The sequence below is a fragment of the Melanotaenia boesemani genome, chromosome 6 (genome assembly GCF_017639745.1).
Source record: "Melanotaenia boesemani isolate fMelBoe1 chromosome 6, fMelBoe1.pri, whole genome shotgun sequence".
Classification (NCBI taxonomy): Eukaryota; Metazoa; Chordata; class Actinopteri; order Atheriniformes; family Melanotaeniidae; genus Melanotaenia; species Melanotaenia boesemani.
Genome location: NC_055687.1, coordinates 28,211,070 through 28,229,783, shown reverse-complemented (window position 1 = coordinate 28,229,783; position 18,714 = coordinate 28,211,070). Strand labels below are relative to the sequence as shown.

At 37.3% G+C, this 18,714-nt stretch overlaps 2 protein-coding genes across 4 annotated transcripts; both read right to left on the bottom strand.

The window, feature by feature from the left end:
• Positions 1 to 200: 200 nt before the first annotated feature.
• On the bottom strand, positions 201 to 4,166 carry LOC121642365 (B-cell receptor CD22-like). Of its 2 annotated transcripts, XM_041989070.1 has the most exons (10): positions 4,015 to 4,165; positions 3,543 to 3,881; positions 3,233 to 3,457; positions 2,600 to 2,878; positions 2,151 to 2,441; positions 1,969 to 2,047; positions 1,716 to 1,746; positions 1,440 to 1,565; positions 1,222 to 1,331; positions 201 to 901 (listed from the first exon to the last, which is right to left on the bottom strand). In XM_041989070.1, the coding sequence occupies exons 1-10, from the start codon at positions 4,052 to 4,054 to the stop codon at positions 841 to 843; spliced, it is 1,581 nt and encodes a 526-aa protein (XP_041845004.1). In that variant the 5' UTR covers positions 4,055 to 4,165; the 3' UTR covers positions 201 to 840. The 2 variants fall into 2 exon arrangements, 1 of the variants encoding a protein (XP_041845004.1); XR_006010872.1 differs by lacking the exon at positions 201 to 901 and having other exon boundaries at positions 1,712 to 1,746; positions 4,015 to 4,166.
• Positions 4,167 to 8,027: 3,861 nt separating this feature from the next.
• si:dkey-33i11.1 (B-cell receptor CD22) lies at positions 8,028 to 17,933 on the bottom strand. 2 transcript variants are annotated; one of them, XM_041988242.1, is made up of 19 exons: positions 17,534 to 17,933; positions 17,376 to 17,441; positions 16,622 to 16,720; positions 16,243 to 16,354; positions 15,995 to 16,140; positions 15,790 to 15,910; positions 15,562 to 15,698; positions 13,513 to 13,635; positions 12,748 to 12,894; positions 12,072 to 12,177; positions 11,632 to 11,795; positions 11,208 to 11,357; positions 10,951 to 11,010; positions 9,994 to 10,075; positions 9,802 to 9,850; positions 9,567 to 9,653; positions 9,344 to 9,477; positions 8,564 to 8,689; positions 8,028 to 8,227 (listed from the first exon to the last, which is right to left on the bottom strand). In XM_041988242.1, the coding sequence occupies exons 2-18, from the start codon at positions 17,422 to 17,424 to the stop codon at positions 8,587 to 8,589; spliced, it is 1,869 nt and encodes a 622-aa protein (XP_041844176.1). In that variant the 5' UTR covers positions 17,425 to 17,441; positions 17,534 to 17,933; the 3' UTR covers positions 8,028 to 8,227; positions 8,564 to 8,586. The 2 variants fall into 2 exon arrangements, with proteins under 2 accessions (XP_041844176.1, XP_041844175.1); XM_041988241.1 differs by having other exon boundaries at positions 10,879 to 11,010; positions 17,534 to 17,930.
• Positions 17,934 to 18,714: the final 781 nt, after the last annotated feature.

Here is an 18,714-nt window from a genome sequence, read left to right as displayed (position 1 = left end):
CCACAATGAGATTTATCAGAAAGCCCCACAAAAACAAAATATCCCAGCAGAATATTAAGTTTTTAATTGGTACTTACTTATTTGTATTATTTAGAGTAGTGACCACTACACACAAAGATGCTGCTGTACCTTTTATATGTTCTGTTGCAAATTAGAAGGTATTTTATATTGTTAATAAGCAAAGCAAAACAAATGCACCATAAAAATGAAAAGAGAAAAGTAGTTATCACTGAATGTGTGTTGTGTCTAGTACCTCTTCCAAATAAATGTGGAAGCTTTTCCTGGAGTGGATGGAAAACTGTTGACTAAACAGAATGTAATGTGTTTCAGACACAAGAAACTGATCTTCAAGTTATTATGTCCCAAACTACCCACCAGCAGTTTGATTGATGTCTGTTTTATAGCGATTATATGTACATGAGAAATGCATATTGTAAGATGAAAGCTGTTGCATTGAATGTTATATGGAAATAAAAGCTAATTATAAAAACAGGTGTGTTTAAACTATTTATTTACTTTGAAAGCCTTTATTATTTACAGTTGGGACTGTAGTGCCAAACAATTATAAAATCTTTCTGACACAACAGACATGAATAAGATTATGGGCTGTTTCAAGATGATTTTCTAGCTGCAGCTTAAGGATTCATGTCCAGTAAAATAATATTACACCATCTCATATTTCTCTGTAGAAGATCTAATATTAACTGTTATTGTAACACACACTTTAAAACCTATTAAATATAAATACAAAATGCAATTTAATTTTTCACACTTTAAACAACATTGGTGCTACAAATAAATAGCTTAAGAGGACGACTCCACAGGACAAGATGTGGAACATCAGCTGGGTTTAGCTACAGTGGCGTAGATCACAGAGTTGCTGTTCTGTCTTACACTAGACCTGAAGAAAAAGAAAATAGTGGCCCTGTGTTAACAACATATTCTCTGTAATGATACTGATAACATGCTGAAAGTTGCCTTGAAGCCTTGAGCAGCATGCAGAGGAGATAGACTCCACTTTTGTCAGCTACTACCCAAATCATGCCAGGTGTAACTTGATATTTATACTGATTGAGACTGAAGGTCATAACCCATTCAGATATAAGACTTTGTTTTATAAAGCCATTTTAACCTGAGGGTAAATTCCATTTATTATTTATTTTCTTGCTTATATTACACAGTCACTTAAAGCTGCACATACAAACATGAGTATGAACTTACGAGGAGTTGTTTGACAACCTGCTGTTGTTTATGTGGTGTTGAGGACTCTGGTTTTTGGGTTTGATGGTCACTGTGGAGTAGGTAACCAAGTCCTCATTAGAAACTGAAGCCTGACAGAAAAAAAAGGGGGGAAAGATCATCATCGGTCTATTCCATATATCTTTTAGCTGTGAGTAGGGATGTGAACTTGAACAGTGTTGTTGGTGCACAATATTTACTTTGTGATGTGAGTCCTGTGAAGTGACAGCGTGGGCAGAGACAGGCAGAGGAGAGACGGCAAACTTGTCAATATTGGCATAAACAGCATCAGGTGGATGCTCAGCGCATGTTCCTCTTCCAGTCAGCTTCAGGTCAGCGAGGTGGACAGTATAATAAATTAGTCATGAGTTATTCCTTTGTTTACTAAAATTTCTGATCTGTCGTTTACATTATTGAAAAATGTCACTAGTACAACATAAATAAATAAATAATGGTCTAGTCATGGATGTACTTACTTTTTTGTGTGGGGTGGTTTGCTTGTTCTTCCTGATAATGTCCCAAAAAAGAAATAAAGAAAACCCAAGTTAACAGAATGGAAATAAACCTGACACATGAGTATATGAGTTGAAATGTTCACAAAAATGATTCAAGCAGGGAGAAAAGAGAGATGCTGAAACAGTGAAAACACACATGACATAAAAAATGTGACTAATGGAACAATTGACAAAAGTCAGTCACACCAAACCATCCCAGTATTCACTGACTCACCAGAACAGAAGCAACACCACCATTAACACCACTATAAGAAAGACTCCAATTCCAACTAAGACTGGGATGGGCTGGATACCTGAAGAGAAACATAATCTTAGAGTCATTCAATCCCCCCCTTTTTAAAAAAATGAGAACAAATTACCAGTTTGTTTTGTGGTCTGTAAATAAGTGAGACAAACCGTGCTGCTTTTCCGCCATGCCTAGCATCACCTCAGTTGACTTGTTTTCTCCAAAACGGTTCCTGACATTGCAGAAGTAAAAACCAGTGTTGGATGCCCCCATAGAGGGAAGAGACAGAACCTGTCCTGAGCCCACTGGGGCCAGCCAGCTGGAGCCAGGAGAGTCCGTCCTCTTGTACCAGGTGTAGTTATCTGCTGCAGGGTTTGCAGCACTGCTGCATGTCAGGTTTACACTACTGCCCTCCACAACATATTGTGGATCGACTGAAATGGTAATGTTCATGGGACGGTCTGAAAAAAAGTCCAAACATTGTATGTGTTAAATAATTCTGAAATTAAATCACCAAAATGCTCATTAAATAATAAATTATGACCAGTAAGAATCTGTTTGCAACCTGCTGTACAGAGATCACATAACAATTAAAAACCAGACTTCTCTTTCTACTCACACTGGACGTCAAGGTTAATCTCTTCTGAGTAAAACAAATCACTGCCTCGCTGGCTGATGCCATTTGAGGCCTGGCAGTGGTACCGTCCGCTTTGACTGGGCTGAATGTCAGAGATGACGAACGTTGACCCCAAACTGATAAATTCTCCATCTTTGTACAGGCTGTATCCACTTTGAGCCACAGGAGGGCTGGCATCACTGCTGCAGGTGAAAGTAACTGTGTCTCCTATGATAATGTCTCCTGATGGGCTCACTGCCAGAGTTACCTTCTCAGGAGCATCTGTTTGATAAAGAATTTGAAAAATAAATATTAAACACACACATTAGTGATTAAATATTCATGACTCCAATTCCTCTCTCTCTCTCTTTTAAGTATGTTTAACAAATAATTAATTTTCTAACCTTCTTATTGCAGAAGTCTGGTCATGTCAAACAAAACGATAAGCATCAAAGCGATAAACTAACCAATAAATTATTTGTATTGTATAAGAAAGTCATGCAGATGAAACATTAAGGTACACAAAGAAAAGCAGTGTCCCTGTAACAACACAACATGAGACTGCACCACTGTATCTACAGTTAAATGGGGCTTTAAAAGAAGCTTTCAAATATGTTGTGTTAACCACATACTCACAGTGAACACTGAGAACCACAGAGGCAGATCTGGCCGCCTCTTGTCCGGACACAGCACAGTAGTATCTCCCAGCATCCTGCCTCCTGGCCTGAAAACCTGAACTGAAAATTTGTTGTCCATCTCTGTACCAGAAAATATTGACCCTTTTAGGGCAACCTGACCTACAGATCAGCTTGACAGCGTCTCCCTCTGTCACAGTGTTGGGCATCACAACAGCGGTCAGCTCTGATACAGAGACAGAAACATGTTAATCCTCACTGCAGCTATCTTGATTTACTATAAATACATGTTTTTCTTCTTGAGTGATTACCTTTCACAGACAAATAAGCAGAGCTTTTACTTTCCCATGTTCTGAACAATGTTGTAAAAGTAAAAGAATAGGCTCCTTCATCAGAGAACTGGACATCATTGACCTTCAGATTGCAGTCACCCCGCTGGTTGCCAATGTAGTTAAAGTGGTCTGGAGGTGAAGGTAGCTTGGAAAGGGGAAACTGTTTCAGGTGGCCAGATACTTGTATGGCTTTAGACCAGCTGACTGACTGAACAATATTCCCAAGGGGATAGTCATACGTGCACTGTAAAACTATTGATGTCCCACGCAGAGCACACTGGTTTGTAAGGGTCACCTTCCAATTTCCACTCCAGATACCTTTGGATATTTCAATTATTCAATTATTCAAACAATATTTCAAACAATTATTCAATAATTCAAACAAATACAATCATCACTTGGTTGCTATCATATGCTATAAATATAAACAAAGAAAAATGGTTTTCCTTACCTGGAATTATTACCGTGATGATGAGAATCCACCTTTCCATTTTGTGAGATAAACCTACTGTTTCGTGACACTATTGGCAACTGAGAATCATGTGAATAATGAAATTATGTAAGTGGATGAAAGTTACTAAAGTCACTCTGTACATTCCTTGTGGTGAGTTTTCATCTGTAAAAAGCAGAAGTGAAAAGTCGTCCCTCCCTTGTCATTTCCTGTCATATTATCACATTTTCAGATCACTGACTGCATTAGGTTTGAAGTTTCATTATAAAACATCTTTGACATGCTAAAGATAGGATGTGGAGAAATAAGATTGAGACAGTGATTTACACCACATGTTGAGACATAGTACAGAACATTCAGTACCACCTTCACCATTGTACAGTGTAGGGCTACAGCAACACAAAGTAGCACTTGTACATGCCTAATGCAAATGTATTCACTTTATCCTTCCATGCAAATCTAGTGCCACTGTTGGACATGTTTATATGCCAGACTGTGTAAGATTTGTGGCTACTGAATTATTTTAACTTGAACTTCTCATGTCCTTACAAACTACGGTTGCCTCATGTACTGTTCTGTGTTATATTATGTGATGCAAATATCAACAAGATGTGAGTTATGAGTACATAAGAGAGTGAGAAAGATGAAAGCTAAGAGTCGTTTGTATTTAGCAAAATTTCTAAATATTATTTTTGGTTTGATTTATCACAGTCGTGATCTGATGATGTAGTTTACTTGTCTCCTCTGGAAGGTGCATCACTGAAATAAACCTTTTAATACCTAAGGTCCCCCAATTGGGGTATTGTGAGAACAGATGGTGCCAAAATGGCTGTTTTGGAGAAATTTCCTGAGCTGTCTATACTAAAACCTCTCTAATTTAGCTGATTCACTAGATCAAAGTTGACCTTTGCATTAATAATGTTCACAGATTGTACTCTTTTTAATTTATTAGAGGTTTGGAGCTACAGCTTCATCATTCCTCAAGGATATTCAAATTTGACCCGGACACATTTACTTTCTTTTAGGCAAGCCTGAACTTCCTTTGTGCTTTGTGCAGTCTTCATTTATTCTTCACCAATAACTTATATATTGATTATTACACTTCTTAACAAATTCCCCTTAACTATGATTCTGGAAGTATTCTAATAGACCACGTGGTTGCAGAGATGCATTTAATTATGAATATGCCATTTTTAAGCAGAGGCCTAAAAAATAAGCACAGAGTTTAAAGGGTTAAATTAAGGTCATAATCATGCAGCATTTACTATATAAATGTACACACCGGTACACAATTTGTGCAGCTTAATTTTCATATGATGACCTACTTTCTCTTTGTCCACTGGGTGGGGTTACTGGACCATGCAACAGAAACTACAGTGGAAATACAGCTATGCCTGATTTCTAGAACAGTGTGCCATTATTATGGGATTTGACCCTTATGTATCTTTGTCTGAAATGGACCCATCTTCTTTGGTCTCAAACAACCACTGAGACAGATTTATATAACATTTCTTTTACAGGTATGATCACAATTTCTAAAGAGTTAAATTATCTTAAGAAAGAGCAAAATAGCAAAATAATAATTTCAAAAGACATCTTTGCAGCAGTCTCAGGTCTTTAAACTGATCTTGTCTCACAAGAGCCAGTCCTTAAAAAGTTACTAATGCTTGTACCAATTATAGCTTGACACCTGCTCACTGCATTGAGTAATATTATTATTATTGTTCGGACAGATAACTTCACATGACAGCAGTTACAACACTTTTTATGCTTAATGTCCAATACTGATGCAAGTCACTTTGAAAAATTTGGATCATGAAAGTTTCTAAAGGTGTGCAAGCCTTTAAAATCCTTTATATGGACAACAGAGCTGGTGCTTCAGGATTTGTTCAAACCTCAAACTTTTATTGTGTTGTGTTGACTGTTAATAGACAATGTCAGCTGAATTCATTTAAACTAAATGGGTTAAAAGATTAATTCATTGTGATGTCTCATTTAACTTTCATTCATTCATTCATTCATTCATTCATTCATTCATTCATTCATTCCCTGTACCGTTACGTCCAATGAAGGTTACAGGGAAACTGGAGCCTATTCTAACAACTAACAGGCGAAAGGCAGGGTACACCCTGGACAGGTTGCTGGTCCATCGCAGACTTTAACTTTCAATGAGGTGATAAAAGAAATTGCACAAACATCAGCTTACACGACACAAAACACCAATAAAATAAGACAAAAAGCCTAAAGACTCGTTCCTATTCACATCAATATTGAAGGAAGAGAAAATACACAAGTACTAAATACTAAATACGTCAAAGAGTCAAAACATGGACAAAGTATTTTTAACAAACGGATATCAAGAGAACTTGAACAAAAAGAGGTAATCCATCTCAGAAAAGCTTTTTTAAATCTGAAGATGCTTTGAATCAAAATGACTTTATTTAAATTTCTTTTAGAAACAAAAACAATATACAGAGCTATTAATGTGATGAATGCCCACACATTGTCCCTATATTAAGAAAAAAAGTGTGTCTCTATGTTAATTTAACTAACTTAATTTAACTTTGACTTTATCAAAAGGACAGGACTACATTATTTATGGTGAGAATCTCACTTTTGAAAGGATAAAACCAAGTGTGAGTATGCATGAAGAGGGTCACAGAGGAAAACAGGTTGGGAACCACTGCATTACACCACTAAAAATTGCAAGTTATTTGCAATACATTTATGATATCTAGCATTTTCCTAACATTAGAAGTTTATGCAGCAGTATCTGACAGCAGTGTTGAGTTGTGAGTAATGCAAAAACAACTTTGGGATGTTGTGAATTGCAGCAAAAGTTGGAGCAAATACAAACTGAAGGTGAAAAAGTTCCCTTTGTTTTCTTTTGAGGCTGTATCAAAATTTACACAAACCTTCAGAAATAAAATGACTAGAATGGATCAAGTGATGTTTCTGTACCACATGTTTTATAATGTCTTGTCAGTGGTGTAATGGAAGTGAACACACCATCGACGTGGCAACATCTGAACTGATAGCGTCATTGTGGAAAGTCACCACAAAACGGACAGTTTTCACAATGCACTTTTGTTCCAGGACAAAACTGGCTAAACAATCAATAAATAGATCACAAAGCAGGAAATAATTTATAGAACTTTAATTTATTATATGCAAACCACATCTCATAATCAGTAGAATGGAAAATAAAACTAAAGAAAAAGAACAACGGAAGTCATTTGTTTGGTTCTGTTTTTCTTTAGTGTAACAAACCACAAGATGTAAGGGTGCTTCAGTTAAACCAAGCTGCATTCACTCGAACGTTGCAGGATAAGCAATCAGAATAAATCCAGTGCAGTGTGCAAATTCTTTTTAAACTCTGCAAATCTTATAGATTTTCTCCCCTAATATGTCTAATATCACATTTTTATTGGAGACAGATCTGTTTTCATACAAACAATTAGCATTTTCAGTCATCAGAGGATGGAAAGGATAAAGTACCAACCAGTAATGTTGAGCCATCTGTATTTGCTTATTTAGAAATACTGTATCTGTCATGATTTAAGGGGGCAGTGGACCCAAATGTAGGACGGAGAAAGCAGGAGGCAGATGGGTGCAGGAATAAAGCTTTTAACATAGAAACATGAGGCTGAACAAAGGAGACATGTCTGAGAAAAACAACAAATGATCTGACAAAGGACAACTGACAACATGAAACAATGAAATACACTGAGGGACTAAGAAGCAACTGTTGAAGTGAATGAGAAAATCAAACCAGGTGAGCTAATGAACAGGAAGAAAATCAGAACACAATACACGAGGGGAATTAACCTACAAAATAAAACAGGAATTTAGAACTAAACATGACAAGACTAAAAACCTTAAATCAAAACCCTAAGATCATGACAGTGTAGAGAAAGAACAAAAATACAATAACAGATTTATCACATTTTTTTTCTGTGGAAAAAAAGTGCAAGTAAGTTGTATTTTCAGTATTTTGTTTTTCATGTTTTTCCTCTTGAGTTTTTCAAGCATTGTACTTCATCAGGCATTATGGCGTAGTTGGATGCATCAAAAGATAATGGGAAGACATGCAACACAATTCATGCTGCCTGAAGAGAGAATCTGTCTGAGCGCAAATGTTGTCAGGATTCACATGGATAGGTATGCCACAGGGAGACGGAAGCAAGGTGACTTGTTCGTATGAGAATGGCTCCTGTGACGACCACAAAAATAGGGAAATGACTATACAGACAGTAGAATATGAGAAACAGAGTAATTTATTACATTACATTTTTGAATTCAAATAAATGTGTCTTTAAAGAGCAGACATTTTTAAATTTTATGCATAATTTTAAGATGATGCTAGGATTTCAGTTTTCTTTGGTAATAATACAAATCTGCATCTAAATTAAAATCGAGTTTGAGTTTAGAAAAAACAAAACAAAACAAAGAGACAAAAACAAACAAAAAAAAAAAACAATCAAAAATGGATTAAAAACCATACAGCTTGGATTTTTACATGACCACACTGAGAAACATGGTGTCATACCAGATGAGGCCATTTCCTCCTGGTTAGCATCGCGGTTGGGGCAGTAGAGTGTAAACAACTTTTGAAGAATCCTTTGGTTTTTTCTCACTACTCAGTGGCAGACTGTGCACCTGCACCTGATCTGTACTGAACCAACAAAAAACATAAACATAAAAAGTGGATGTTCCAAAACCATAAAAAGTTTAGGCAGCAAACCAGAAAGGCTGCTAGCATGCTTAGTTGAAGGCTGAAAGGAAGTTAATATTATATCTTCACTTCTAGATAAAAATGCAGCAAGACAATATGAAACAAAACAGATTATCCAAATTATGAAGGATTTCTACAGGAATTTATACATGTCAGAATGTAAATATAGTCCTACATTGTGTCACTTTTTTGAAAAAATGGCACTACCGAGCTTATATGGAGATGCGAGGGCAAGTAGATTTCTCTTCTGTGCTACTATAGTAAAGCATTTTTGTAATGTTACATGACTGTGAGTTTTATTTTATTTTATTAGGGGCTGTCATAAGTGTTAAATGTTTGTTGTCTTGTCTATGTGTTTCATTTGTAGTTTTGTGATAATTGTGTATATACATGTTTTGGGAAATTGTACTTAATTTATTATAAAAAATTATAAATTTTTTCTAACTTTATTTTAAAAAGAAAAACGTTTTTTTAATCAACTTCTCATAAAAATGATGTTAATAGAAATCAGCACATCCACAGTGTTGTAATCATCTTAGAAGAAAAACTGCAGAGAGAAAATGAAGACTGTGACAGGATATGGTAGGTGTGTACCTGGCCAATCTGGAGTAGTGGACAGTGATGTAGTTGGAAGCAAGGCTGCGACTCTCTGCTTCTGTGATTGGTGGTGCATCCATCAAAGGAACGATGGTAGGATGAGAGCTGTCACTTAAATCCTCTGGCTCCTCCTATGCTCATACACATAATTATTAAAAAATTATATTGCAATCCTATTCATTTGTAAAATAAGCCACAGAGGACATAACGAGTTGCTTACAGGTATGTCGGACATCTTGCCCTTTCTAGATGGGGGAGTTTGTTCAGCTGACTCATAGAACATGGTGTCAGTTGTCAGCATTGGATGCTGGGGGTCACACACAGACACGCACAACAGAGCAAAACAGAGAATTAATATCTGGCTTTTCTATTTTGAACTATCAGCTCAGGAAAACAGTGTATGTGGAGTAATTCTAAGAATGAATAACAATAACTACAAAAAAAAATAACTGTACCTTTTTTGCATTGTCTACTGACTCTGTGTCTACTCTGTGCATGTTCTTACTGTAAAGTCAAACAGATAGGATTATAAGTGAAAACACTCCTTAACAGAAAAAAAAATAAAATTAAAATAAGAGCATCCATAAAATACTCTGACATGAGGTACTGGACTGATTCAGCTACAGTGATAGTAGTGTTTCATTCACCTGATCATTATGGCCACAGTGAGTGTGATGAGTCCAGCAGACACGCCCACTGCTGATGCCAAGGCGATAACCTTTAGGCGACCTGACAGCAGAGGGATTTATAAGGGTTATCAGCAGGAGCCCAAGCATGAATAAAAAGAGAAGTGCAGCAAAGGAAAACAGAACAAACAAAAATAGAAACAAGAGAAAGTGACAGAGCATCTACAAATAACCGTCTAGACTTGAGTCTTGTATTTCCAGTCCTGATTTCCAAATCTCCACTTCTTCAGCTGTCTCAACTCAAATAATAGTTTTCCACAGCACCTCATTGCCTCCTCCTCTCCTCTTATAGTTAGAGTGCTTTACATGACTCACCGTGACTCATAGAAAAACAGTCAGAAATCATGAAACAATGAAAACCAGAGCCCACACCACTGTGATAGTGACAGGGAGGTTTCATCACTCATCGTTTCAAGCATACAGAGACCATGTCTGAAACTCTCCTGTGGCATAATCACAGCTAAATACTCAGCCAGGTTTTTCATAAAGTGTCTGACCTAATCTGAAACACATCTGCAAATATGAGGCAGGTGTGTTTCACCGTGGTTATCAGTGACACCTCATCTCAAAGAATGCACCATTAATACAGACAGAGACAGATCAAGAAAGAAGCAGTGGGGGGGTGCCAGGGAAAACAGCAAAGATGAAGCACTTTAGGCCTTTAGAGTGAGTGTGAATGTGTCAAAAGTTAGGAGATGACCAGCACTATGAATAATTCATGACCAGCAGCTGCTGAGACATTTCAGGTTGACAACTTCTGAGTGATATTAGAGATTTAAAAGATCAACAAAAACAGCAGGCTTACCAAATGGGCAAACATGTAACCATGCATTAATTCATCAGTACCTCTGACTCTAACAGTGAGGACCGGGGAGCTGTGGGCTCCAATTCGATTCCTGGCCTCACAGTAATACTGACCACTTTCACCGGGGCCAACTTCAGAGAAGGTGAAAACAGGACCAGATTTGGTGCTCCATGCTGCATGACAACAAGAACAAAAAGAAAAAAAGGAGATCTAATCAAGTATTGTACAACAAGACAAACAGATGGATGTGTGACAGGACGAATATGATATGGCTTCACTGATTTCAAATCATCACAAGAGAAAGTTACAGTAAGTGCTAATGATTTTGTAATGTTATCCTTAAGTAGAACCAAATGTTTATGATGCTAACATTGTACAGAACCCCCGTCCAGAGCTAAACGGTGCCAGGTGAAGTTGTCCACTGCTGGGTAGGCCTGACTGCTGCAGGTTAGAGTCAAAGGTCGACCGGCGTCCACCACAGTAGAGGGACGAGCCAGAACTGAAGTGTTCTTAGGAGGATCTGGAGAAAGCATGGGAGAAAATAAGATAAAATATACTATGGTAAATCATTGTTTTACAAAGACACAAACCCACTGGCTAAAGAGCTTTAAAAAAAAACAAATTTTGCACATGACTTTTTCCAAACATGTCTCTCTCTGTCTCTCTCTCTCTCTCTCTCTCTCTCTCTCTCTCTCTCTCTCTCTCTCTCTCTATCTCTCTCTCTCTCTCTCTCTCTCTCTCTCTCTCACACACACACACACACACACACACACTCACTGATGTTCGTTACTTACAGAGCACAGTGAGGGTAGCAACAGGGGAGGTTTGAGAACCGAGTCGGTTTGATGCGATGCAGTAGTACTGACCAGTGTGGTGAGCACGAACAGACAAGAAAGTCAGGTTCTGAAAATTACCTGCAGTTGTCACCTGGTCACCAAGGATACGGTACCAAACATACCTGCAGAAGACATTTTGGAGCTAATGAGGATGATGATTAGAATGATGAAAATGACTCAAGGTACAGGACAAACGTCAACGTTATAGATCATTTTAATGTGATGATTAAAAACAAGAAAAACATTTATTTAACATTTACATAATAATAATAATAACAATAATAATAATAAACATAGTTCCATTGCAGTAATTGAACTGATGTGTTTATCTAAAACAACTTCAAGCAAGGAACAATATTCAAGCTTTATGAGACTTATTTTGTCTGTGGTTGTTGTACCTGCTGGGTGGAGGGTTGGAGTAGCTGGCACAGTTCAGACTCGCATATGAGCCTTCTCTGATATCTCTTTGAGGACTCACCAACACATGCGTGTTCTTCGGTGAGTCTAAACAGGCACAATCAAGCGAAACAAGTACATCATTGCTATATCATGTCAATGAAATTCAACCCATCACACATGTGGCAGATGTTTTACATCTCTATCTGTAAATTTCCCAAATCAACTGTACATTGAACATATTGTGCTGAATTTTTAAACATGAAGCACAGATACAGCACACACATCATGACCAAAGCATGAAGAAAAAGTAGCCAGACTATTTTTTTGGTGATATTTCTGAAATTACTAGTAAAATATGTTATAAATTTTAATTACGAGAAACTCAGAGTGAGAAATCATCAAACATTGACTGATCTTGTGTCACTTCCTATAACCATGTAATGGACTGTTCCCCTTATTGCTGGAGTTCAGCATAACCCAAGTCACTAGTAGCAGATCTGCACAACAGAATCCACAATAAGATGCAGAAATATGTACATACAAAGGTTTCAGTTTAGCTTTTTTTTTTTTTTTTTTTTTTTGCTGAAAAGAAACTTTACACAACAGTTCTCATTCTCATCTGTTCATGTAGACGATGTGGGTCAGATTTTCTGTCTATAATATTAATAAACTTACAAGTGACATTGAGTAGAAGTGATCTGGAGCGATCTGTTCCCAGTGAGTTGCGTGCCACACAGTAATACTCTCCTTTGTCTGAGTATTTGAGGAAGGACATGTGGAGCTGAGGACTAAAGCTGTCTGGGATGCTACCACTCTCCATGTCTAGGAAGATAGGAAAGAGGTTACTACACATTTATAATTGGAATACCAAAATAATCCAAATACATGCATCAAAGCTTTATATCTTTATTACTTCCAAAACCTCAGTTTTTTTGGTCCAGGTTATTTATACAAAACTACAGGACAGAATTAAAATTACATCTATGTGAATAGCTGAGGCCAGCTCTATGATCCAATTAGCATTGATAATATTTAAAAGTGAGATGAGCAGCAAGCTTGAAGTTTTTTATTTATTTATTTTTTCTAGTTCAGTACACACTCTGGGAACAAAGTGCCGGAGTAAATGCAATGGATAAAATCCTGTACTTTTAGTTTGATGGAAACAGAGCAAGTAGAGACTATGCAGACCATCCATCATGCCCATATACGTACCTAGCAAATACACTAACGTTCAAAAGTTTGGGGTCACTTCCCTATTGAATCGCATGGCAAAGTGACCCCAAACTTTTGAACGGTAGTGTATGTTAAGATAGTAAGATATTGAAACATTTTAATACAGTCATAGAGTGCATGCTAGAATGTAGACACTAATGTGGACACCTATCAGGATAAAATAATTGTTAATACTGGTTGTTGCCATGGTAACATGCTGTCTTATACCTTTGAACCATGCATAGCTCTCTACAGGTGGAGCTGCCTCACTGCTGCAGGTCAAAGTGACAGACCCTCCCTCTGACACCTCCCCTACAGGAAAAGCTGTTATGGAGGTGGAGCGAGGACTGTCTGTAGGAGAAAATAACATAGAAAACAGAGACTTTAAAAAATGAAATACAATCTGCTTATACTGTACAAAACCTTTTCAAATAATTAAATTTTTTTGGTCAGTCAGAAGGTCTTGTAGAATAAAGATTATACAAAATTCTAGAAATGTTAGGAAACTCTAAAATCATTTAAACCTTTCTGTTAACTTAACTGTATTTAGAAAATATAAAGAAATTTAAAATCTGATACCAGAAACAAACTTGAAAAAAAGTTGAGAGAGAAGCATAGAAAGGTAGAAAAGCAGAAGCCACCAGTGGCAAGAACAGGTCATAGTCATTTAGTGTCAAACTCCATCAGACGATCATATATAAACCGTGCCACCATGATCTGTATAAGCACATAGGTTCTGGAGAACCTTGGAAAAGCATTTTCCCTTTAGTCTACTGCTGCATCCAGAAATGTAACCTGAAACTATATTGTGTGAAGAGGAAACCATATATCAACTGTGCAAAGAAACGCAGCCAAGTTCTCTGAGCAGAGCTTATGTTAGATGGACAGAAAGACAGTGGACATGTGTTCTGTGGTCAGATGAGCCCATGTTTCAGCCGCTTCAGAAAAAGTAGACATCTGGTTCTACATGTCGAAGACAAGGAAAAGGCTGTCCAGGCTGTAATCAGCAAAAGGTGCAAAATCAATCTGTAAAAGCATGATGGTGAAACAGTGTCCACAACATGGATGCTTGCATATGTGTGGGGACAGCACTGATGCAGAGGCATTCACTGAAATTTTGGAGAAATATACTGTCTGCTCTGGTGCCAACTTTTCCCAGGAAGGTCCATGGTTATTTCAGCTGGAAAATTCAGGTGACTGGCCCTTTACATCGGTCTGCTTCCAGTCAGTGACAGGGGTGATGTAAAAGAACTGTTAACATCCCTTACTCCCAACCTTTTTTGTTTGTTTGTGTCTTTTAACTTGTGGCTGGAATCAAATTTTCTGTACTTTCTACATACAATATAGTTGATTCAAAACTACAGAAAATAATCTCATCTGTCTGTTCAACTAAGATACAAACCATATGACAAATAAAATACTTGAGTTTTATTCCATTTCAGAAATTTCCCATTTTTTCTTAAACTGGGGTTACTTTATCAAAATGACCCCATCTAAAGTTTTAACTATAGATATTAAAATTATGTGTTTTAAATCAGGGGTGGTCCAAAACCGGCCTGCCGGAGGGTTCAGTCTGGTCCGTGGGATGAATTCAGTAAATATGAAAATGACATAGAAGTCAGTTAACTACAATTTCTAATTTTTTTTAGGGAGTAGGGGGATAACTTGTTATATTATTTATATCTTTTTTACTCAATAGATCTTGTATAATGAGGTGAGTTGGTTTTGATGGTCAGGAATACAACACAGATGTGGAAATGTACAGGTATGTACAGTTAAAATAGCTTCTATCCCTTGAAAAATTACTCTAATCATAATATTAAACACTGTATTTTCCAGTTCCAGATACCTGTGATTAAATGTTTTGTAATGTTGTAGATATATTGTGATTTGTAAGTTTCGGTGCGTGTGTAAATGATAAACTGAGGTGACATATTGTTGATATTGTTCATATTAGTTCATTAAAAATAAACATTTTCATGATGTACTTGTACTTGTTTGTGCTACCACAAAGTGAAAAATGTTAAGTTTTCATGCAGTTATGTTACTTGTCTGGTCACTTGGAATCGACACCCCTGGCTTAAATGCTTATTATTTTATGTTTTAATAACAAAATATTGGTTGACTTAGTTTACTTACCCCTGCAATGGACGAGTGACCTGTCCAGGATATACCCTGCCTCTCACCTGCTAAAATGCTGGGTTAGGCTCCAGCTTACCCGCAGCCCTTCAGTGGACATAACGGTATAGATACTGGATGGATGGATAGTTTACTTACGTCCCAGAGTAAGAGGAAGCGATGGTGAGTGCACATTCTGTGGTGGAATCGGTCGGCAGGTGTACACTCCAGCATGCTGCTGGTCAAAGCGGTTAATAATCATCCATTTCTCATAGGAGCCAAGGTTTAGTCCATTCCTGTGTGTGTAGCATCATAGAATGGTGTATTTGCCAGTTTTCCTCTCATTTTACTCTAATAGGAGTTCAGACAAACATACAGCACGCTTACCTGTAGAGTGCAAGGCTCCTTCCTGGTGCACCACATCCTCTGGCCTGACAGCCTACGTAGACTGTCTCTCCAAACCCATACATGTTGGCAGGCCTGGCTGGATGGACCTGGACCTGGAGGTCTGACAGACACACTCACAAATCACTGTCTGCAGTAAAGACTCTTTCAGAAGTAATCACAACACTTGTAGTTTATGTGAACCTACCAGTAACATCCAGTTTAACAGTGTCAGGGGACGTCCATCTCCCCAGCGGCTGGTCTGTCTCAAACCTGAAGTGATACTGGCCCGCATCGCTCAGCTTCACACCCCGAATCTGGACCGAACAGCTGGAATAGCTTCCCCCGATGTAGCTGGAAAGTGGAATAAATTGGTATAATTTATTTTAAATGTGTGGAAACTTTCAAAAACATGTTTCCATTATAAAACATCCACCACATGCAGTTTCCTCCCACCGTGTGCGTCCGCGGTATGACAGGCTGATCTGGTTGGGGTCGGTGTGGTGGGCGAACTCCCTGTGACCCTCAGCAGACACACGAAACCACATGACTCGCTTCACAGTATGACCTGTGAGGATCACAAAATACATACAAAATTAAGGTACTTAATGAGAATAAAACTGTAATGATGGAAGAAAAAGAAGGAGAAGAAGGAATGGAAAACTTTCATAAAGTCTATATCTTAAAGGATTTATTATAATAGATGAACAAAACCAAAAACTACATATATATATATATATATATATATATATATATATATATATATATATATATACACTCAATATCATTCAGAGGATTTGAATAACAAAAACTAAGTAAAGTAAACATTTCTTACCTGATGGATAGTCATAACGGCAGGGCAGAGTGACTGTCGTTCCTGCCCACACACAGATCCCCTTTCTAGAAAATGACACACTCCACCTGCTCTGTGTACCTGCAGGACACATAATCAGGTGTTAGTGTGGACAAATCTAAGAGCATAAACATTCAATACCAGAATATCTATCTTTCAAAATCTGTTCTAATGATCTCTAAGAACCATTCAGATTCTCTGATTATCCACTGTTACGTCCAAATACCATCGAAAATACACTCCTGTTACTGTATGTAAAACATATTTGGAAACTAAATTCAGTGTAAATGTAAATAATCTAACATTTTTCCTTCATTGTGTTTGTGACAAATACTGTGGCTCTCAGAGCTAGGTTCAGACTGTGACATGTAAAAGTGAAGGAGTGACAGTGAGCCTTAATGTGCAGCCGTGGTGTCATCCTGCCTGGCTGACTACCTTGCACAAAAGGCAATCAATACTTATAAATAAACCTGAGCGTAAAGGCAAGGGCACCTGGCTACAGAACATTTTGTGCATTAAAAAAGATCCTTAAAGTCTTTGATATTTTAAAAATATTGTCTTCTTATTCATAGTAAATGTAAAACAGAACATTATATGAATATAGAATTGATTTTCCATCAGCCTCTTAAAGTAAAAATACCTCAAACACCTTGTTTAGTTTTGATTTGGTTTGCACAAAAAAAACCAAACAAACAAAGCCGTTGATTTCTCAGGTATTTTGACATTTGGTTTTTACCTGGTAAAAATGCGAGGATGGTGCCCAGAACTAAGACACCTGCCAACATCTCCGCTGACGCCAGCTCTGTAATGTCACCCAGTGAGATGAAAAACAGAGCTAAACATAACATTCATGTAAATTAAAGGCAATCAACAGTTTAAATATGAAAAACTCACCTCTTAGAGTATTTGCATTCACCTCAGCCAGTGAAACAGAGACAGATGTGAAGGAAGTGTGTGACCCTGATAATGACAGTAGTGAAGAGACTATGACAACAAGAGTTGCATGGTGATTGGGATCGGCTGGTGTGAGATGGGAGGAGTAATGGAAGGAGCGAAAGGAGGTGGAGGGTGTGGTGTGTTTTTTTTTTTTTTTTTCAAAGTAAGCACTGCTGTGTCCTTATTCTTCATTGTTTGAACAGTTCCTGATATCACTTTTCTCTCCACTTCACCCTCTGAAATCACAGGTCAAGGCAGCCCTGATGACTCTAGTTTTCTATTTCTGGCTACTGTGAAAGCATGACATCCTTGTGATCATGTCACTTCCACAGTTGCCTCTTTTAACTGAATTATGCAGGTCAAGTGTCGTGCAGTTTGGCAAGAATAAAAACCAAGCAAAAAAAAAAAAAAAAACCCACTTGTTTTTTCTTTCTTGCAATGGTGGACTTTTTGTTTGCCATTACTGATACTAATATTCAGCCATGAGCCTGGGTTAATGCAGCCAAATACCTCTAGTTTCAGACACAATTTTTTTGCACATATAGGCTGTTAAAATTACAACTAATCAATGCTACTACTTCTAGCCATCCAAAATTCAATCTAACTGGTACGCAATGAAAGCGGACACTGGGGTATAATCTAAACCACTTTTAGCTCTTATGACCTCACATTTGCAACAACATTATTTGCTGTCTGCACAGAACATTTCTGTTTTACAACAAATTTAAAGAAAAAAATGTGAACTCGTTTTTTTTTTTTTTTTTTTTTTTGGTTTGTTCTTGGTTTGGAACTTGACACATGGTCAGCACAAAAATAAACAATAAATAGATAAGTAATAAAAAAAATTAAGCTGTCTAGCTTGTAAACTATAAAAGTCTCTATTCAAATCCAAACCATGACCTTGTCATTGATGTATGTTTTGTTGCCTAAAACTAACAAACCGAATCATAAACATCAGTAAAACAATTTAATGATGTTAAAATGCTGCACTAATGCTGTTATTAGCTCATACTACAGTCAAATCTTCTGCATTCTTTGTCAGATTTGGTATTTTTTTGCACAGAGAAAGAAACATTAAACATCTTTTTTTAAAGTGAAAGGCGAGGAGAGGGTGGGTGGTCTATGTGTGTGTTTTTTTT